Here is a 20,118-nt window from a genome sequence, read left to right on the forward strand (position 1 = left end):
GTTCTTATGTTCCTCAGACCGAACCTAATTACCCCCCAATCCCCCGTTCCCTATCTCATCCTCCCCTTTTTCCTTTCTTCCTCCTCCTCCCCACCCCTCCCTTTTGCCCTTCCTTTTTGGCCTTTGGGATTTTTTTTTCTTTCTTTCCCACAGGCACGCTAGTTCCTAGGTAGGGGAAAGGGTACCTGGGTCCATCCCATTCTGTTGAGGTTCTTGGTGGTGGCGTAGTTTGCCGTGGAATCTGGATTGCCTGGGGATGTCCCGATCCCTCTCCGGTATCCCGGAGGGTGGCTTTGGGTGTGTCTCGGGCGACGGGTGTATCTCTGGAAGCCACCTTTCGGATTCCGGGGGTGGTGGCCGAAGGAGGTATGCTTTGTGGCGGATTTCCAGCCGCTCTCTCTTTTGTCCACCGAGGTAGCTCGGCAGATGTGAGGTTGCTATCCTGGATTGCCGGTTTACTGGCATGATGGGTAGGGTATGGCACGGGTTCCATGCTGCATCTGCGCTACTTGCGGTGCTGAGGTCCTCTTGGGCGCGGAGGGAGATTTCTGGCCCTTTCATTCCTCCTAGGAACTATCCCTCCCAGGTCCCCCCCTTTTTTTATTCTTTTTTTTATTTTTATTTTCTTTTCTTTTTTTTTCTTAAAAACAAAAAGAAAGAAGTAACCTAACCATGGCAGCCCTAGTCCATGAACCTGCTACCCCCGGGCCCCTTCTTGATACCGCACCCCGTTCTGACCCCGCCTCATCTTTGGACCACTCTTCGGACACTCCTCATGCCTCTGTACCTCTTGCCGGTGCTGTTTCCTCACCCGCTTCAGGTACTGAGGCCTCGACTGACTCCTTCGATTTATCTGACCTTCGCTCTCCTCTGACTATGCTTCCGGCCTCTCCCTCTACGGTGCAGCAATTTTCGAATCGCTGGCCCGTTCCACGTCGGACCACCTCTGGTCCCACGCCTAAACACCAACGACAATTACCTGCTGATGATACTTCTCCACCTTCTCGTTCTTCTCAGAAAAGATCGACACGTCCTTCACTACCTTTCCACGCTCAGTTTCAGACTGCACAATGGACTAAATTTTTCACTTTACGACCGACTTCCTCTACTGCCTATCTTTCTGACCACAGTACAGTGGACCCCCACATACCGTTGGCATCACATAACGTTAAATCCGCATACCGATACATTTTATCGCTAAGATTTTGCCTCGCATACCGCTAACAAACCTGCTCAACGCTATTCGTCCAAGACGCGTCTAATGTGCGGCCTGAGCCAGCCTCACATGTTCCGCCGGTGGTATTGTTTACCAGCCAGCCTCCGCGGTAACATCCAAGCATACAATCGGAACATTTCGTATTATTACAGTGTTCTTGGTGATTTTATCTGCAGAATAAGTGACCATGGGCCCCAAAAAAGCTTCTAGTGCCAACCCTACAGGAATAAGGGTGAGAATTACTATAGAGATGAAGAAAGAGATCATTGCAAAGTATGAAGTGGAGTGCGTGTCTCTGAGCTGGCCAGGTTGTATAGTAAACCCCAATCAACCATCGCTACTATTGTGTCCAAGAAAACGGCAATCAAGGAAGCTGTTCTTGCCAAAGGTTCAACTGTGTTTTTGAAACAGAGATCGCAAGTGAGATAGAAGATGTTGAGAGACTCTTATTGGTGTGGATAAATGAAAAACAGATAGCAGGAGATAGCATCTCTCAAGTGATCATAAGTGAAAAGGCTAGGAAGTTGCATGAGGATTTAATTAAAAAAATGCCTGCAACTAGTGATGATGTGAGTGAATTTAAGGCCAGCAAAGGTTGGTTGGAGAGATTTAAGAAGCGTAGTGGCATTCATAGTGTGATAAGGCATGGTGAGGCTGCCAGTTCGGACCACAAAGCAGCTGAAAAATATGTGCAGGAATTCAAGGAGTACGTAGACAGTGAAGGACTGAAACCTGAACAAGTGTTTAATTATGATGAAACAGGCCTGTTTTGGAAGAAAATGCCAAGCAGGACCTACATTACTCAGGAGGAAAAGGCACTCCCAGGACATAAGCCTATGAAAGACAGGCTTACTCTTCTCATGTGTTCCAATGCTAGTGGTGATTGCAAAGTGAAGCCTTTATTAGTGTTTCACTCTGAAACTCCCAGAGCGTTCAGGCAAAAGAATATTCTCAAGGCTAATTTGTGTGTGCTGTGGAGGGCAAACAGTAAGGCATGGGTCACTAGGGACTTTCTCTATGACTGGGGGCAAATGCTTGGTGTAACCAATGTGAAAAATTACCTAAATGAAAAGAAATTAGACCTTAAGTGCCTCCTGGTGTTAGACAATGCCCCTGGTCATCCTACAGACATGGCAGAGCGACTTTGTGGGAACATGAGCTTCATTAAGGTGAAGTTTTTGCCTCCTAATACCACTCCTCTCCTGCAGCCCATGGACCAGCAGGTTATTGCAAACTTCAAAAAACTGTACACAAAAGCTCTGTTTGAAAGGTGCTTTGTAGTGACCTCAGAAACTCAATTGACTCTAAGAGAGTTTTGGAGAGAGCACTTTAATATCCTCAATTGTGTAAACCTTATAGGTAAGGCTTGGGAGGGAGTGACTAAGAGGACCTTGAACTCTGCTTGGAAGAAACTGTGGCCAGAATGTGTAGACCAAAGGGATTTTGAAGGGTTTGAGGCTAACCCTGGGAATCCTATGCCAGTTGAGGAATCCATTGTGGCATTGGGAAAGTCCTTGGGGTTGGAGGTTAGTGGGGATGATGTGGAAGAGTTGGTGGAGGAGGACAATGACGAACTAACCACTGATGAGCTGCTAGATCATCTTCATCAGCATGAGGCCAGACCTGAGGAAACTGCTTCGGAGGAGGAGAGAGAGAAATTGAAGAAGTTGCCTACTTCAAAGATTAAGGAAATGTGTGGAATGTGGCTTAAAGTGCAAACCTTTTTTGATGACTATCACCCTAACACAGCTATTGCAAGCCGTGCTGGTGACTATTACACTGACAATGTTGTGAACCACTTTAGGAAAGTCATAAAGGAAAGGGAGGTACAGGCCTCTATGGACAGATATGTTGTGCGACAGAAGTCCAGTGACTCTGAAGCTGGTCCTAATGGCATTAAAAGAAGAAGGGAAGTAACCCCAGAAAAGGACTTGAGGTGTCAAGTCTTAATGGAAGAGGATTCCCCTTCTTAACGCTAAGACACTCTCCTCGTCCCATCCCATCAATCATCACCAGATCTTCAATAAAGGTAAGTGTCATGTAACTGTGCATATCTTTTTCAGTTTGTGTATGTTAAAATTAATATTTCATGTCGTAAAAATTTTTTTTTTCATACTTTGTGGTGTCTTGCCTGGATTAATTTGATTTCCATTATTTCTTATGGGGAAAATTCATTCGCATAACGATAATTTCGCATAACAATGAGCTCTCAGGAACGGATTAATATCGTTATGTGGGGGTCCACTGTATTGGCAAGGCACTCCTACGCCATGTTGGTAAAGATATTTCTTTTCATGCTCTTAAGAGCGGTACGCGCATCGTCACCGTACAGAATGCTACCCAGGCTCATGAGCTTTCTCGTCTTTCCCATATCGATACTGTTCCTGTAACTATTGAAAAGCATCATTCCCTCAATTCTTGTAGTGGTACCGTCATTCTGCCCCATACCATAGTTCAACAAAATTTCCAGACATGTGGCACTGACATTCTTGAACAGCTGGAACTCCAAGATCTTACAATCCTCAAGGTAGACACTTACGTTCTTCCTGCCCGCGGGCGGAGACGATACCCTAGCAATGTGGCTCGTTTAACTTTTGACAGCCGTAAACTCCCATCCTCAGTTTATGTAGCAGGACATCGGTTACAAGTTCGAAAGGTGATCCCTACACCGCAACAGTGTAGAAATTGCTGGCGATTTGGCCATCCAGCGAAATATTGCAGATCTATCGCCGAATGCCCGGTCTGTGGTGCCGATGACCATTCTAATATGTCTTGCAATCGACCTCCCTCTTGCCTTAATTGTCATGAGGCTCGCCCTTCGTACTCTCGCCGTTGTCAAGTCTACTTAAACGAGCAGGAAATCCGTTACCTCAAAGAGGCAGAAGGTCTCCCTTATGCCAGGGCAGTTTCTCATCTCCGCCTCCAATGGAGACTACCTCGTGTTTCTTATTCCCGTGTTTCAAAACGTCACCCCCCTTCTGGTATCCCATCTTCTGCACCCACCTCTGTGGTTACCTCTTCCATAGTCACTCCTGTAGCTAATTCTTTTGCTGTCCTCGGCTCAGACGTCCCTACTTCAACGTCTCAGTCTGATCTCGCTTCTTCGTGTTCTCTCACAAGCCTCAGTAGCGACAAGATCTCGTATGACACCTCCTCCCAATCGTCCCTCTACTTCTCAAAAGTCAAAAAAAGGTCCGTTAACACCTCCTACCCATCTTCCACCTCCTCATTTTCCCTTCCCTGTCTCTGTACCTTGTTCTTCCCCTCTCACTGGCTCTGTTACAAGTGTAGAGGTTCACCCTCCTCCTCGTACTGTACCTTCCTCCCCTGTTCCCTCCCAAGTTTCTTCCTCTTCTGCCACCTCCCAGGTTTCTGCCACTTCTGTCCCCTTCCATGCTTCTCCAGTTCCCTCCACCCTTTCGCCCCCCCCTACCTTGGTACAGTCCATTACAGTTCCAATCTTCACTCATCCTCCCCCTACCATTTCCAATATTGTCTCCCATACGACGTCTCTGAATTCTGAAACACTTGAAGCAATCTCTGAATATATTGCAGAGACCAAACCATCAATGGACACTGATCCACCCTCCGCTCCTACTCTCTCCTCTACTCCATCTGTGCAACACCTTTCTTCACAACGCACCGTTCCTTCGCTGCTTGAACGTTTTCCACTGCCTCCGCATGTGGACTTTTCTAACCCCTCTAGTCCGTAGGAACCCTTACCTGAGGATTTCAGGTATCTTTATCATTGCCAATCATGGCCTATTTACAGTGGAATATACGCGGCCTCAGGGGTAATCGGGGTGAGCTTCAGATGTTACTCTCCCAGTTTTCCCCTGTTAGTGTTTGCTTACAGGAACCAAAATTACACTCTGCTGTTATCTCTCCCATCTCAGGCTATAATTTATTGTATTCTTCAGATCCTTTTCCTGATGGGACGTTTAGTGAAAGTGCCCTTCTTCTACGCACTGATATTCCGTACCATCAGCTATTTGTTCGTACTTCGCTGCATTACACAGCAGCCCGTATCCACTTGCATAGGTGGTATACGCTCTGTTCTTTATATCTCTCTCCTTCTCGGGCATTATCTATTCCAGATATTGCCTTTCTTGTTTCGTCATTACCACCACCGATTCTGTTACTTGGTGATTTTAATGCCCACCATTTCCTCTGAGGGGGGAGGGTCTCACTGTGATTCCCGTGGCATTCAGTTAGAGGCTTTTCTTGCCACCCACCCCCTCCATGTTTTAAATACAGGCACTCACACCCATTTTGATCCTCGGACTCACACTCTCTTGCATCGATCTCTCAGTCTGCTCTTCCTCCGCCGCATTAGACTTCACTTGGTCTGTTCTTCCGGACTTACATGACAGCGATCATTTCCCAATCATTCTTACTTCCCCTTCATATTCACCACCTCTTCGCATCTCACGCTTGCAATTTGATCAGGCAAATTGGAACCTTTACTCACACCTAACTGTTTTTAGAGAGGTTCCTTCTTCGTCCTCCATCGATGAGCTTTTACACCTCTTCTCGTCCTCTGTTTTAACCGCAGCTTCTCGTTCTATACCCCAAACTTCAGGCAGGCATTCTCAGAAATGCGTGCCTTGGTGGTCTCCTGCTTGTGGTTATGCAGTACGTTTGAAACGCGCTGCATGGGGCAGGTACCGGTACAATAGAACCACAGAGAGACTTCTTGATTTTAAGCAGAAGCGTGCGATCGCTCGCCGTGTCATCCGTGACGCTAAACGCACTTGCTGGCGAGATTGTCTCCACCATCACCTCTGCTTCCTCTATGAGTGCAGTCTGGAAAAAAAAACGAAAACTGAGTGGTAAATATTCTCCTGACCCGGCTCCTGTTCTGCGGGTTTCCGGTGTTGATATAGCAAACCCACTAGATGTTGCCAATGAAATTGGCAATCATCTGGTCCGTATTTCTCAGGGACTCCATCTATGTCCCTCATTTCTTTCCTCAAAGTCTGCCAGAGAGTTAGCACCCTTGGACTTCTTTTCTCTCAGAGAAGAATAGTATAATGTGCCTTTTACACTTCAAGAACTGGAGGCAACACTCTCAGCTTTCCGATCATCGGCAGCTGGGCCCGACAACATTCATATACGTATGCTACAACATTTACATCAGTCAGCCCTTGCAGTCCTATTATGCCTTTACAATCTTATTTGGTCACAAGGAGTTGTTCCACAGTTGTGGAAATCCGCCATTGTTCTCCCTTTCCGCAAACTAGGCACTACGGGACATGAAACCTCCCACTATCGTCCCATTGCTCTTACCAGTGCAGTTTGCCAAGTGATGGAACGCCTAGTAAATAGACGTTTAGTGTGGTATTTAGAGAGACACAACAGTCTCTCCACTCGTCAATATGGCTTTCGTAACGGACGTTCTACCATAGACCCCTTACTACGCTTGGATACGTATGTTCGTAATGCCTTTGTGAATAACCACTCAGTTATTGCCATATTTTTTGACCTTGAGAAGGCATATGACACAACTTGGAGGTATAATATTTTAGCCCAAGCCCACTCCTTAGGCCTTCGAGGCAATCTACCATCCTTCCTTAAGAACTTTTTAACTGACAGGCATTTCCGTGTTCGGGTTAATAATGTGCTCTCCCCGGACTTTATCCAAGCTGAAGGTGTCCCCCAGGGATGTGTTCTGAGCACAACACTTTTTCTCCTTGCTATTAATGATTTGGCCTCTAGTCTTCCATCAAATATTTGGTCATCACTCTATGTTGATGACTTCGCTATTGCCTGTGCAGGCGCTGACTGTCACCTTATTACTGTTTCTCTCCAGCATGCAGTCAACCGTGTTTCCAATTGGGCCACCACACGTGGGTTTAAATTTTCCAGCACTAAAACCCACCAAATTACTTTCACTAGACGCTCTGTCATCTCCGATCATCCTTTGTACCTCTATGGCTCCCGTATCCCTGAACGTGATACAGTCAAGTTTCTGGGCCTCCTCTTTGATCGTAGGTTATCCTGGAAACCTCACATTACCTCCCTGAAGGCAACTTGTCACAGCCGGCTGAACCTTCTTAAAACCCTTGCTCATCTTTCATGGGGAGCTGATCGTCGAACCCTCCTTCGCCTACTTTCCACCCTTATCTTATCGAAACTTGATTATGGTGACCAGATCTATTCAGCGGCATCTCCTGCTACTCTCTCTAGCCTTAACCCCATTCATCACCAAGGATTATGTTTATGCCTTGGTGCTTTTCGCTCTTCCCCTGTCGAGAGCCTCTATGCAGAAGCGAACGTTCCATCCTTATCCGATAGCCGTGATGCCCATTGCCTTCGCTACTATGTATGCTCTCCTGATCTCCGCAATCCTTCCATTTATAGAATGGTCACTGATATTAGTAGACATTCTTTATTTGTTCGCCGCCCCTGTTTACTCCGTCCCTTCTCTCTTCACCTTCATTCGCTCTTGTCTTCTCTTCAATTACCACCTTTCTATGTACATGTAGCATCTCACTTTTCCCTACCCCCCTGGGAAGTTCCAGCTGTTCGAGTCTGTTCTTTCTCTCTCCCTTGCTCGAAAGCCCAACTGTCTACAGTCGCTTCCCGCTCTCTTTTTCTTGACCACTTTCACTCTCATTCTCATGCCATTGCTGTGTACACAGATGGCTCTAAGTCTTCTGACGGCGTAGGATTCGCAGCAGTGTTTCCGGACAGCATCGTACAAGGGCATTTACTATCTTCAGCTAGTATTTTTACTGCTGAATTGTATGCCATCCTTACAGCACTTACCCGTATTGCATCTATGCCTGTGTCATCATTTGTGGTTGTCTCAGACTCCCTTAGTGCTTTACAGGCTATACAGAAATTTGATACACCTCACCCCTTAGTCCTCCGTATCCAACTTTGGCTACGCCGCATCTTTACCAAGCATAAAGATATTGTTTTTTGTTGGGTCCCTGGTCATGTTGACATACAGGGCAATGAACAGGCAGACACTGCTGCGCGGTCAGCAGTACATGACCTACCAGTTTCATGTAGAGGTTTTCCATTTACGGACTATTTTGCTCCAATATCTTCCCAACTTCACACCCGTTGGCAACAACGTTGGTCTACTATGCTCGGCAACAAACTTCAATCTATTAAACCGAGTATAGGTTACTGGCCATCTTCTTACCACCAGTGTCGAGGTTGGGAGACTACTCTCTCCCGTCTTCGCATTGGCCATACTCGTCTTACTCATGGATATCTCATGGAGAGGCGCCCTGCTCCTCTGTGAGAATTGCCAAGTTCCATTATCAGTCAGCCACATTCTGTTGGACTGCCCACTTTATCAACGAGCACGCAGAATTTACCTCCGTCGTCGTCTTCGCTCTGCTGCTCTCTCTCTACCTTCCCTTCTCGCTGATGGACCCACCTTTCATCCAGACTCTCTCATTGACTTTTTGACAACAACCGACTTACTTCACAAATTCTGATACCTTTCAGCCCTTTCTACTTCAATCTCTTGCTACCCTCTACCCCCGTACTATCCCCTGCCCCGCTGTTTTCTGTAACCTACCCTACTGATCATCCCTCCTCCCTTCTGCCATCCAATACCCTCGCTTCCTTCCCTACCCTGCAGCGCTGTATAGCCCTTGTGGCTTAGCGCTTCTTTTTGATTATAATAATAATTTGAGCCCTGTTTTTGGCCAATTCCGTTGTTCCAGTTGACCAAACTCATAGCTATTTCTTTAGAACTCCATTTTTTCTATCATTTGAGTACAAGAAACCGCCCATTTACCGATTTTGAACTACCCAATAAAATGATCAGAAATTGGCAGTTTGGCCAATTTCATGCAAATTAAAAAAGAGGCCAATTTCAAAATAGGGTCCAGAATAAACAATGTAGACATTCTTGGCACTAAAATAACATGTCTTCTGTTCATTAGTCACGTCTTTAGGCCTCTCTTATATTACTATTGCTTTCTATTTTTATTTTTTATTCATACGAAAAATACAAAATTTACTGTTATGCAGACTACTGCATTATTGTAAAAATGGTATAAATAATATCACTGCACTAGTGAAAGAATATTAGACTTCCCAGTTGGCGTGTATTGGACATGTGGTGTGATTTGCTTACTCCTGAACATTTGTTAAAATCGAACATTTCCGCTACTTTGAGCTCAATTTCAAGGTCGTTTTCATCGTGAAACTTATGAAAATCATCTCTATTTCTGTAATATGTTTTCCATTTTATCACGTGCGACCATGAAAATGAGAATGCAACGATAAATACTATTCAAAAGTACACCTCAAAGTTGGTGTTTTATTCCAAAAAAATGTTCTTTTTTTTTTCTCATTCACTGCGTGCTGCAGGATTTTCTTTGGTGCACACTGACCACACAGACCCATTGTCTCACATGTGGGCCTACCAGCTTTCTCCTGCTTGATTTGAAGCCGCTAGAATTATTGAGTATGTATTGGTCTGAAACACTGGCTCGTAAGACGTATATATGCGACCAAAACAGTCAAATTGTTAAAGTGCAGGCATTGTAATTCCCACCTCTAGGCTTCAAGTCCGGCTAACCGGTTTCCCTGAGTCCCTTCACATATTACCCTGCTCGCACTCCAACAGCTCGTCTGGTCCCAAAAACCATTAGTCTCCATTCACTTCTATCTAACATGCTCACGCATGCTTGCTGGAAGTCCAAGCCCCTCGCCCACAAAACCTCCTTTACCTCCTCCCTCCAGCCTTTTCGAGGATGGCTCCTACCCAACCTTCTTCCACTACAGATTTATACGCTCTCCAAGTCATTCTACTTCGATCCATGCTCTCTAAATGACCTAACCACCTCAGCAACCATCTCTTCAGCCTTCTGATTATTATATTTAATGACTCCACACTTAATTTCGACACTTTGAATTCTCTGCATAATATTTACATCACACTTTGTCCTTAGACACAGCATCTTCACTGCCTCCTGCTGCAGGATTTACAATCCATGCTTCACACCCATATAAGAGTGTTGGTACCACTATACTCTCGTACATTCCCTTCTTTGCCTCTATGGATAACGTTTTTTTGTTTTTTTGTCTCCACAGATACCTCGATGCACCACTCACTTTTTTCCTTCATCAATTCTATGATTAGCCTCGTCCTTCATAAACTCGTCTGCTCTAAATTGATTGACAGACAAGAGACCAGTCACTGGTTCGGGCAATGAATTCCAGATCTTGGGGCCTTTTATGTGCATTGCATTTTTGTATAGGGTGAGGCAGGTGTGTGACTTTTGTGCCTTGTGTTTTGCTGTAGCTGTCAAGGAAAAGTTTGAGGGGAGGGTTGATTTTGGAGTTCAACCCTTTCACTGTTGGTGCTGTATAGATGCGTCTTACGAGCCAGTGTTGGTGATATTAATTCGCCAAAATTCTAGCTGCTTCAAATCTAGCGGGAGAAAGCTGGTAGGCCTACATGCGAGAGAATGGGTCAGCATGGTCAATGTGCGTAGTATAAAATAAATCGGGGAGCCAGTGGTGCATTGTGGGAATGCCATTTCAGTAGTCTTTGTTCATCATGCCTAGCAGTAAAAAATATCTAGACTCCCCGGCGAATCTGGGACTCTTCTCTTCCCAAGTGATAGCTCTAACACAGATGGAAGTGCCAGTGAAGATGAATTTCATGGTTTTGAGGAGTTTGTGACTGAAAGCAATGCCCAGGAAACAGGAAGGAAGAATGATGCAGACGACCATCAACCTAGGATAACCCCAAAAAAGTCAGTGACTTATTTCCACGTGGGGGGTGGGGAAGACCGCATGCTTGTTGGGGAAGTCAGTGTGGGTTATGGGTGGTGGTAATGCATCATTGTGACACCAGCCACACCACTGTCAGCACATCCACAACAAAGGACGTCACCCACACACAACAATCTTCCAGAAGCTGTAGCAGTTCTAGGAATGTATCCAGTGACTCTGTGTATATTTATACGTATATTATAGGACAATAGTAATAAAATAGGTAATTGGTTTGTAAACAGCAACCGCCCAGGGAGGTACTACCATCCTGCCAAGTGAGTGTAAAACGAAAGCCTGTAGTTGTTTTACATGATGGTAGGATTGCTGATGTCTTTTGTCTGTCACATAAACATGCAAGATTTCAGGTACGTCTTGCTACTTCTACTTGCACTTAGGTCACACTACACATACATGTACAAGCATGCGTATACACACACCTCTGGGTTTTCTTCTATTTTCTTTCTAGTTCTTGTTTATTTCCTCTTATATCCATGGGGAAGTGGAACAGAATTCTTCCTCCGTAAGCCATGTGTGTTGTAAGAGGCGACTAAGATGCCGGGAGCAAGGGGATAGTAACCTCCTTGTCCTGTATAAATTACTAAATTTAAAAAGAGAAACTTTCGTTTTTCTTTTTGGGCCACCCTGCCTTGGTGGGATACGGCCGGTTTGTTGAAAGACAGAATAGTAATAAAAAACTTTTTTTTTATTATTGGTTTGTGTATACACGTTTTGTAAACATAATAATGTTTGTGCGGTTATTGTGTTGCATGCAACGAGTGGATGTACATACATTATGCACTATGTTGGTCTCACGGGCCATAGAAGTTACTTGAAAAAAAAATAAAATATTAAAAAATAAAAGAAAAAAGAAAAAATAATATTAGTGAGTGGCACACTGATGTTGTCGTAAGCGGTTCACTTTGTCAACTTCACCTCTATATCTCGGTAAGTAGTGAGCGTAAAAAAAATTTTCTTTTGAAACTCTCACAAAAATCTTTCTTTCAGCTCATCGGCTGTATCCCACCGAGGTGGGGTGACCCAAAAGAAAAAAAACTCAAGTTTCTCCCTTCCCCCCCCCCCCCCCCCAACAAGTCGGCCGTCTCCCACCGAGGCAGGGTGACCCAAAAAAAGAAAGAAAATCCCCAAAAAGAAAATACTTTCATCAACATTCAACACTTTCTCCACACTCACACATTATCACTGCTTTTGCAGAGGTGCTCAGAATACAACAGCTTAGAAGCATATATGTATAAAGATACACAACATAACCCTCCAAACTGCCAATATCCCAAACCCCTCCTTTTACATTCATTAATATATACAGGAGAAGGGGTTACTAGCCTCATGTTCCTGGCATTTTAGTCACCTCTTACAACACTCATGGCTTATGGAGGAAGAATTCTGTTCCACTTCCCCATGAAGGTAAGAGGAAATAAACAAGATCAAGAACTAGACAGAAAATAGAAGAAAACCCAGAGGGATGTGTATATACAGTGGACCCCCGCATAACGATATTAATCCGTTCCTGAGAGCTCATTGTTATGTGAAATTATCGTTATGCGAATGAATTTTCCCCATAAGAAATAATGGAAATCAAATTAATCCGTGCAAGACACCGCAAAGTATGAAAAAAAAAATTTTACCACATGAAATATTAATTTTAATACACACAAACTGAAAAAGACATGCACAGTTACATGACACTTACCTTTATTGAAGATCTGGTGATGATTGATGGGATGGGAGGAGGAGAGAGTCTTAGTGTTTAGAAGGGGAATCCCCTTCCATTAAGACTTGGTGTCGAGTCCTTTTCCGGGGTTACTTCCCTTCTTCTTTTAATGCCACTAGGACCACCTTCAGAGTCACTGGACTTCTGTCGCACAACATATCTGTCCATAGTGGCCTGTACCTCTCGTTCCTTTATGACTTTCCTAAAGTGGTTCACAACATTGTCAGTGTAATAGTCACCAGCACGGCTTGCAATAGCTGTGTTAGGGTGATTGTCATCAAAAAAGGTTTGCACTTTAAGCCACATTACACACATTTCCTTAATCTTTGAAGTAGGCAACTTCTTCAATTTCTCTCTCTCTCCTCCTCCGAAGCAGTTTCCTCAGGTCTGGCCTCATGCTGATGAAGATGATCTAGCAGCTCATCAGTGGTTAGTTCATCATTGTCCTCCTCCACTAACTCTTCCACATCATCCCCACTAACCTCCAACCCCAAGGACTTTCCCAGTGCCACAATGGATTCCTCAACTGGCATAGGATTCCCAGGGTTAGCCTCAAACCCTTCAAAATCCCTTTGGTCTACACATTCTGGCCAGTTTCTTCCAAGCAGAGTTCAAGGTCCTCTTAGTCACTCCCTCCCAAGCCTTACCTATAAGGTTTACACAATTGAGGATATTAAAGTGCTCTCTCCAAAACTCTCTTAGTCAATTGAGTTTCTGAGGTCACTACAAAGCACCTTTCAAACAGAGCTTTTGAGTACAGTTTTTTGAAGTTTGCAATAACCTGCTGGTCCATGGGCTGCAGGAGAGGAGTGGTATTAGGAGGCAAAAACTTCACCTTAATGAAGCTCATGTCCCCACAAAGTCGCTCTGCCACGTCTGTAGGATGACCAGGGGCATTGTCTAACACCAGGAGGCACTTTAGGTCTAATTTCTTTTCATTTAGGTAATTTTTCACATTGGTTACACCAAGCATTTGCCCCCAGTCATAGAAAAAGTCCCTAGTGACCCATGCCTTACTGTTTGCCCTCCACAGCACACACAAATTAGCCTTGAGGATATTCTTTTGCCTGAACGCTCTGGGAGTTTCAGAGTGATACACTAATAAAGGCTTCACTTTGCAATCACCACTAGCGTTGGAACACATGAGAAGAGTAAGCCTGTCTTTCATAGGCTTATGTCCTGGGAGTGCCTTTTCCTCCTGAGTAATGTAGGTCCTGCTTGGCATTTTCTTCCAAAACAGGCCTGTTTCATCACAATTAAACACTTGTTCAGGTTTCAGTCCTTCCTTCACTGTCTATGTACTCCTTGAATTCCTGCACATATTTTCCAGCAAGCGTGCATGAGCGTGTTAGATAGGAGTGAATGGAGACGAATGGTACTTGGGACCTGACGATCTGTTGGAGTGTGAGCAGGGTAATATTTAGTGAAGGGATTCAGGGAAACCGGTTATTTTCATATAGTCGGACTTGAGTCCTGGAAATGGGAAGTACAATGCCTGCACTTTAAAGGAGGGGTTTGGGATATTGGCAGTTTGGAGGGATATGTTGTGTATCTTTATATGTGTATGCTTCTAGACTGTTGTATTCTGAGCACCTCTGCAAAAACAGTGATAATGTGCAAGTGTGGTGAAAGTGTTGAATGATGATGAAAGTATTTTCTTTTTGGGGATTTTCTTTCTTTTTTGGGTCACCCTGCCTCGGTGGGAGACGGCCGACTTGTTGAGAAAAAAAAAAAAAAAAAAAAAAATTCAGCTGCTTTGTGGTCCGAACTGGCAGCCTCACCATGCTTTATCACACTATGTATGCCACTACGCTTCTTAAATCTCTCCAACCAACCTTTGCTGGCCTTAAATTCACTCACATCATCACTAGTTGCAGGCATTTTTTTAATTAAATCCTCGTGCAACTTCCTAGCCTTTTCACTTATGATCACTTGAGAGATGCTATCTCCTGCTATCTGTTTTTCATTTATCCACACCAATAAGAGTCTCTCAACATCTATCACTTGCGATCTCTGTTTCGAAAACACAGTTGAACCTTTGGCAAGAACAGCTTCCTTGATTGCCGTTTTCTTGGACACAATAGTAGCGATGGTTGATTGGGGTTTACTATACAACCTGGCCAGCTCAGAGACACGCACTCCACTTTCATACTTAGCAATGATCTCTTTCTTCATCTCTATAGTAATTCTCACCCTTATTCCTGTAGGGTTGGCACTAGAAGCTTTTTTGGGGCCCATGGTCACTTATTTTGCAGATAAAATCACCAAGAACACTGTAATAATACGAAATGTTCCGATTGTATGCTTGGATGTTACCGCAGAGGCTGGCTGGTAAACAATACCACCGGCGGAACATGTGAGGCTGGCTCAGGCCGCACATTAGACGCGTCTCGGACGAATAGCGTTGAGCGGGTTTCTTAGGGGTATGCGAAGCAAAATCTTAGCGATAAAATGTATCGGTATGCGGATTTAACGTTATGTGATGCCAACGGTATGCGGGGATCCACTGTATATGCTTGTACATGTATGTGTGGTGTGACCTAAGTGTACGTAGAAGTAGCAAGACGTACCTGAAATCTTGCATGTGTACGAGACAGAAAAAAAAAAAGACACCAGCATTCCTACCATTGTGTAAAACAATTACAGGCTTCCGTTTTACACTCACTTGGCAGGACGGTAGTACCTCCCTGGGAGGTTGCTGTCTACCAACCTACTACCTAGAACTCGCAAAAACATTCTGAAGATTTTAAGAAATTTTTTTTTTCTCAAATATTTTTCGTCAGAGTGGGACTTCAGGATCAGATGTCTCGATGATCAAAGGGTTAATGTTCTGTCTGCATAATAGGCACAGTAATGTGAGTGCATATTTTGTATATCAAGTACAAACTCTTGAAGATTGGGGGGAGTGTGTTTTCTGGCACAGGAATGGGTAATGGTTAGATTTGTGCTGCCAGCCAGTGTTACTGATTGATATGATAGTTATTCACTGGTGCTACATCATTGAGCCTGAATAAAATTTTAATCTTGTTTCAACTTTTTGTAATGTTGACGACTAAGAAGCTAGGTAATGATTTGTATTGCTGGTGACATTGCCTGCTTTTAGAAGAGCTTTTGATATCTTTCTTTCTTTCAACGCACAGCTGTATCCCACTGAGGTGGGATGGCCCAAAAAGAAAAACAAAAGTTTCTTCTTTTAAATTTAGTAATATACAGTGGACCCCCGGCTTACGATATTATTTCATTCCAGAAGTATGTTCAGGTGCCATTACTGAACGAATTTGTTCCCTTAAGGAATATTGTGAATTAGATTAGTCCATTTCAGACCCCCAAACATACACGTGCAAACACACTTACATAATTGGTCGCATTGGGAGCTGATCGTAAAGCGGGGGTCCACTGTATACAGGAGAAGGGGTTACTAGCCCCTTGCTCCCGGCATTTTAGTCGCCTCTTACGATGCGCATAGCTTACGGAGGAAGAATTCTGTTCCACTTCCCCACGGAGAAGCTTTTGATATATGTCGAGATATTGTCAACGTTACTTACTACTGCATTCTCATGTACCAAGGCTGTTGCTAATTACTAATGAAGACCTTTTTAAAACCATAGGTACTCTTCCCTTCGTGTCACACTCAAGACATGCGGCTGTGGACATCAGTCTATATGCTCGAAATGGGGGAAGTAACTGAAGACACCAACACCAGCAGCCACCTTATTGTTGGCGATGATGAGGTGAGGACAGTAGTGACACATGTCATTTGTGCTTATTTTTTATAATAGGAAAATTTTTTAAGTATTGTGTTTTGTGTTTGAAGAGGCTATGAATATAACTTTAATTGCTGCTTGTTGCTTTGTTAATCGGTTTATTTCTGTATAATATTTATGAAGTTTGGGTTAAGACAGGCATCTTTTCAAAAATAAAATATGGGCTAAAATATACTGTATCTTAGAAGGAATTCAGCAAGATAGAGTACGATGGTACCAGAACTGTTATATGGGTGTGAAATATGGTTTAAGTGTTGTAGCAAGGAAGAAGATGGAGGCACTGAAGATATGTTTGAGGGCAGTGTGTTTTGTGAATACTCTACAGAGAATTTGGAGCTTGAAAATTGGAGGAAGGTGTTGAGTTACCTAAAGTATATTTGGAGGGCAGAGGAAGAATTGATGAGGTGGCCTGGATATTTAGAGAGCATGAAACAAAAATAGGATTACTAGGATAGCATGTAAATCTGGTGGAGGAAAGAAGAGGGTACGGGTTGTACAAGGAATGGTTGGAGGCTTTATGGTGTAAGGGCTTAGACATCCAACAACGTTGTGTGAACATGTTAGATAGGAGTATTGGAGTGCTGCTGGAGTGTAGGATAACATATGTGAAGGGATTCAGGGAAACCAGTAAGCCACACTTGACTCCTGGAGGTGGGAAGATTTGTGCTTGCATTTTGGAGGAGGTGGGGCTTTTGCAGCTAGAAAGGTTGCTTGTGCTGTGGTGTCAAGACTACAGTCTGGCTAACTAGTTTTCCTGAATTCCTTCATAAATGTTAATTTGCTCACACTCCAACAGCACAGTCATAAAAACCATTTTCCTTCACTCGCTTCTATCTAACATGCTCATGCATGGTTGCTGGAAGGCTAAGTCCCTCGCACACAAAAAAAAACTTTACTGTTTCCAACTTTTCCTAGGATGACCCTTACTGTGCCTTTCTTCCACTAGATTTATATGCCCTCCAATTCTTTCAGTTTTGCTCCATCCACTTTGTGTCCAAACCACCTCAACCCCTCTCCAGACTTCTGGATAATACTTCTAGAAACCCTGTGCCTCCTTCTAATCTTTAAGGTACTGATTCTCTGCATAATATTCACACCACACATTGTTCTCAGACACGACATCAGTGCCTCCAGCCTTCTTGTTGCAACATTCAACACCCATGCCTCACACCCATTTAAAGGCATTGGTTCCACTATATTCTCATTCCTCTCTCTGCCTCAATGGATAACTTTGTATGGAAAATATTATATGATTAAAAGCTATGTGGACAAGTAAATATTAATGCTGAATAAGAATCGTGCTGGTTACCACATCCCTCCTGCAATCTATGATTATTTACTCAAATGATCAAATTTGCTTGTTTTAACTTCAGTGCTTCACTCTGCAATATTATATTTAGCACCTTGTTGAACATGACTAAAAGTTTTATACTTTATCATTATTCAAAGTTACAATGAAGGTCAAAATATGCCTAGAAAGTACCAGTAATGTTTTTTTTCCAGCACGTCGGCCGTCTCCCACTGAGGTAGGGTGGCCCCAAAAAATAAGAAACTTTCACCATCATTCACACGCAATCACTGTCTTTGCAGAGGCACTCAGATATGACATTTTAGATGTTACTCCAAACAGCAAATATCCCAAACCCCTCCTTTAAAGTGCAGGCATTGTACTTCCCACCTCCAGGACTTGAGTCTGGCTAACTGGTTTCCCTGAATCCCTTCACAAAATATCACCTTGCTCACACTTCAACAGCTCGTCAGGTCCCAAAAACCATTCATCTCCATTCACTCCTATCAAACACGCTCATACATGCCTGCTGCATGTCCAAGCCCCTTGCACAGAAAACCTCTTTCAATCCCCCTCCCGCCATTCTTTCTTAGGACAATCTCTACCCCCTCCTCCCCTCCACTACAGATTTATACACTCTCCAAGTCATTGTATTTTCCTCCATCCTCTCTAAATGACCAAACCACCTTAATAACCCTTCCTCAGCCCTCTGAATAATACTTTTTGTAACTCCACACCACCACCTAATTTTCACACTACAAATTCTTTGCATAATATTTACACAATGCATTGCCCTTTGACACATCTCTACTGCCTCCAGCCTCCTCCTTGCTGCAGCATTTACAACCCATGCTTCATGCCCATGTGAGGGTGTTGGTACTACTATACTCATACTTTCTTCTTTGCTTCCATGGGTAATGTTTTGTCTACAGATACCTCAGTGAACCACTCGCCTTTTTTCCTTCATCAGTTTTATGGTTAACCTTGTGCTTCATAAACCCATCCCCTGATAAGTCTACTCCTGAATATCTGAACACATTCACTTCTTGCAAACTACCTCCCTCCAATGTGATATCCAACTTTACCTAATTAGTTTGAGACCCTCATCACTTTACTCTTATCTGTGTTCACCTTCAACTTCCTTTACACACCCTCCCAAACTCATCCTCTAATCTTTGCAGCTTCTCTTTAGAATCTCCCAAAAGCACAGCATCATCATCGAAAAATAACTGTCGGCTCCCATTTTGTATTGGATTCCCCATAATTTAATCTCGCTCCTCTACCCAACACCCTTTACTTTTACTTCTTTTACAGCCCCATCTGTAAATATGTTTAACAGCCATGGTGACATTACACAACCCTGTCTAAGACCTACTTTTACTTGAAAGTAATCTCCCTCAATCCTATGCACCCTGACTTGAGCCTCACTATCCTCATACAAATTCTTTACAGCACTTAGTAAACTTATTCCCCTATAATTTTTACAACCTTTTGTCCCCCTTGCCCTTGTATAAAGTAACTTCATGCTCTCTGCCAATCCCTGGGGTACCTTCCCCTCTTTCATACATTTATTGAACGAAAGTACTAACCACTCCAGAACTATCCCCCCTCTCCACTTTTAACATTTGTCATGATCCTATCTGTTCCAGCTGCTTCACCCCCTTTCAGTCTACCTAATGTCTCGAGCACCTCCTCAACACTCGCATCTGGCTCTTCCCAATGCATGAAATTACTGCCTGCCTCTCTTCATCAACATTTAACATTTCCTCGAAGTAATCATGCCATCTTCCCAATACTTCCAACTCCCCATCTGCTAACTCCCCTATTCTGTATTTAACTGTCAAATCCACTCGTTTCCTAGGTTTTCTTAATCTATTTACCTAACTTCAAAAATTTGTCTTATTCTCGTTGGCAGCGCCTTACCCACTGTCATTTGCTCTCTCTCACCACTCGCTTTACCTCTTTACTCAGCATATACTCCACTCTTCTTATGTCACTTCTACTTTATAAAAACTTCTCGTGGCAATCTTTTTCTCTTTTATCACACTCTTTACATCGTCATTCCACCAATACCTCCTTTTTCCTTCTGCATCCACCTTCCTTTAACCACAAACCTCTACCCCACATTCTAACACTGCATTTTTAAAACTATCCCACCCCTCTTCAACCTCCACACTACCTATTCTCTCACTAGCCCACCTTTCTCCCAATAGTTGCTTATATCTCATGCTAACTTCCTCTTTCCTTACTTTATAAGCTTTCACCTCTCTACTTGCCATTGCCATTTTCCGTTTACTCCATCTACCTCTTAACTGTAGCTACAACTAAATAATGATCCGATATCTGTTGCCCTTCTATGAACATGCAC

The 20,118-nt window shown here is 43.7% G+C and overlaps 1 protein-coding gene across 5 annotated transcripts in view; it reads left to right on the forward strand.

Moving 5' to 3' along the window:
• The window catches only part of LOC128688147 (phosphatidylinositol-3,5-bisphosphate 3-phosphatase MTMR3), a gene marked incomplete at its 5' end in the record, with an annotated part of 289,396 nt that overhangs the window by 89,689 nt on the left and 179,589 nt on the right, over positions 1 to 20,118 (forward strand). For all 5 annotated transcript variants that reach the window (XR_011392521.1, XM_070089333.1, XM_070089331.1 and 2 more), the window contains 1 exon segment: positions 16,307 to 16,429. Coding sequence is in view for 4 of the 5 variants with exons in the window: in XM_070089333.1 (XP_069945434.1) it covers positions 16,307 to 16,429 (123 nt within the window).

The sequence above is a fragment of the Cherax quadricarinatus genome, chromosome 2, assembly GCF_038502225.1.
Source record: "Cherax quadricarinatus isolate ZL_2023a chromosome 2, ASM3850222v1, whole genome shotgun sequence".
In the NCBI taxonomy this organism is placed as follows: Eukaryota; Metazoa; Arthropoda; class Malacostraca; order Decapoda; family Parastacidae; genus Cherax; species Cherax quadricarinatus.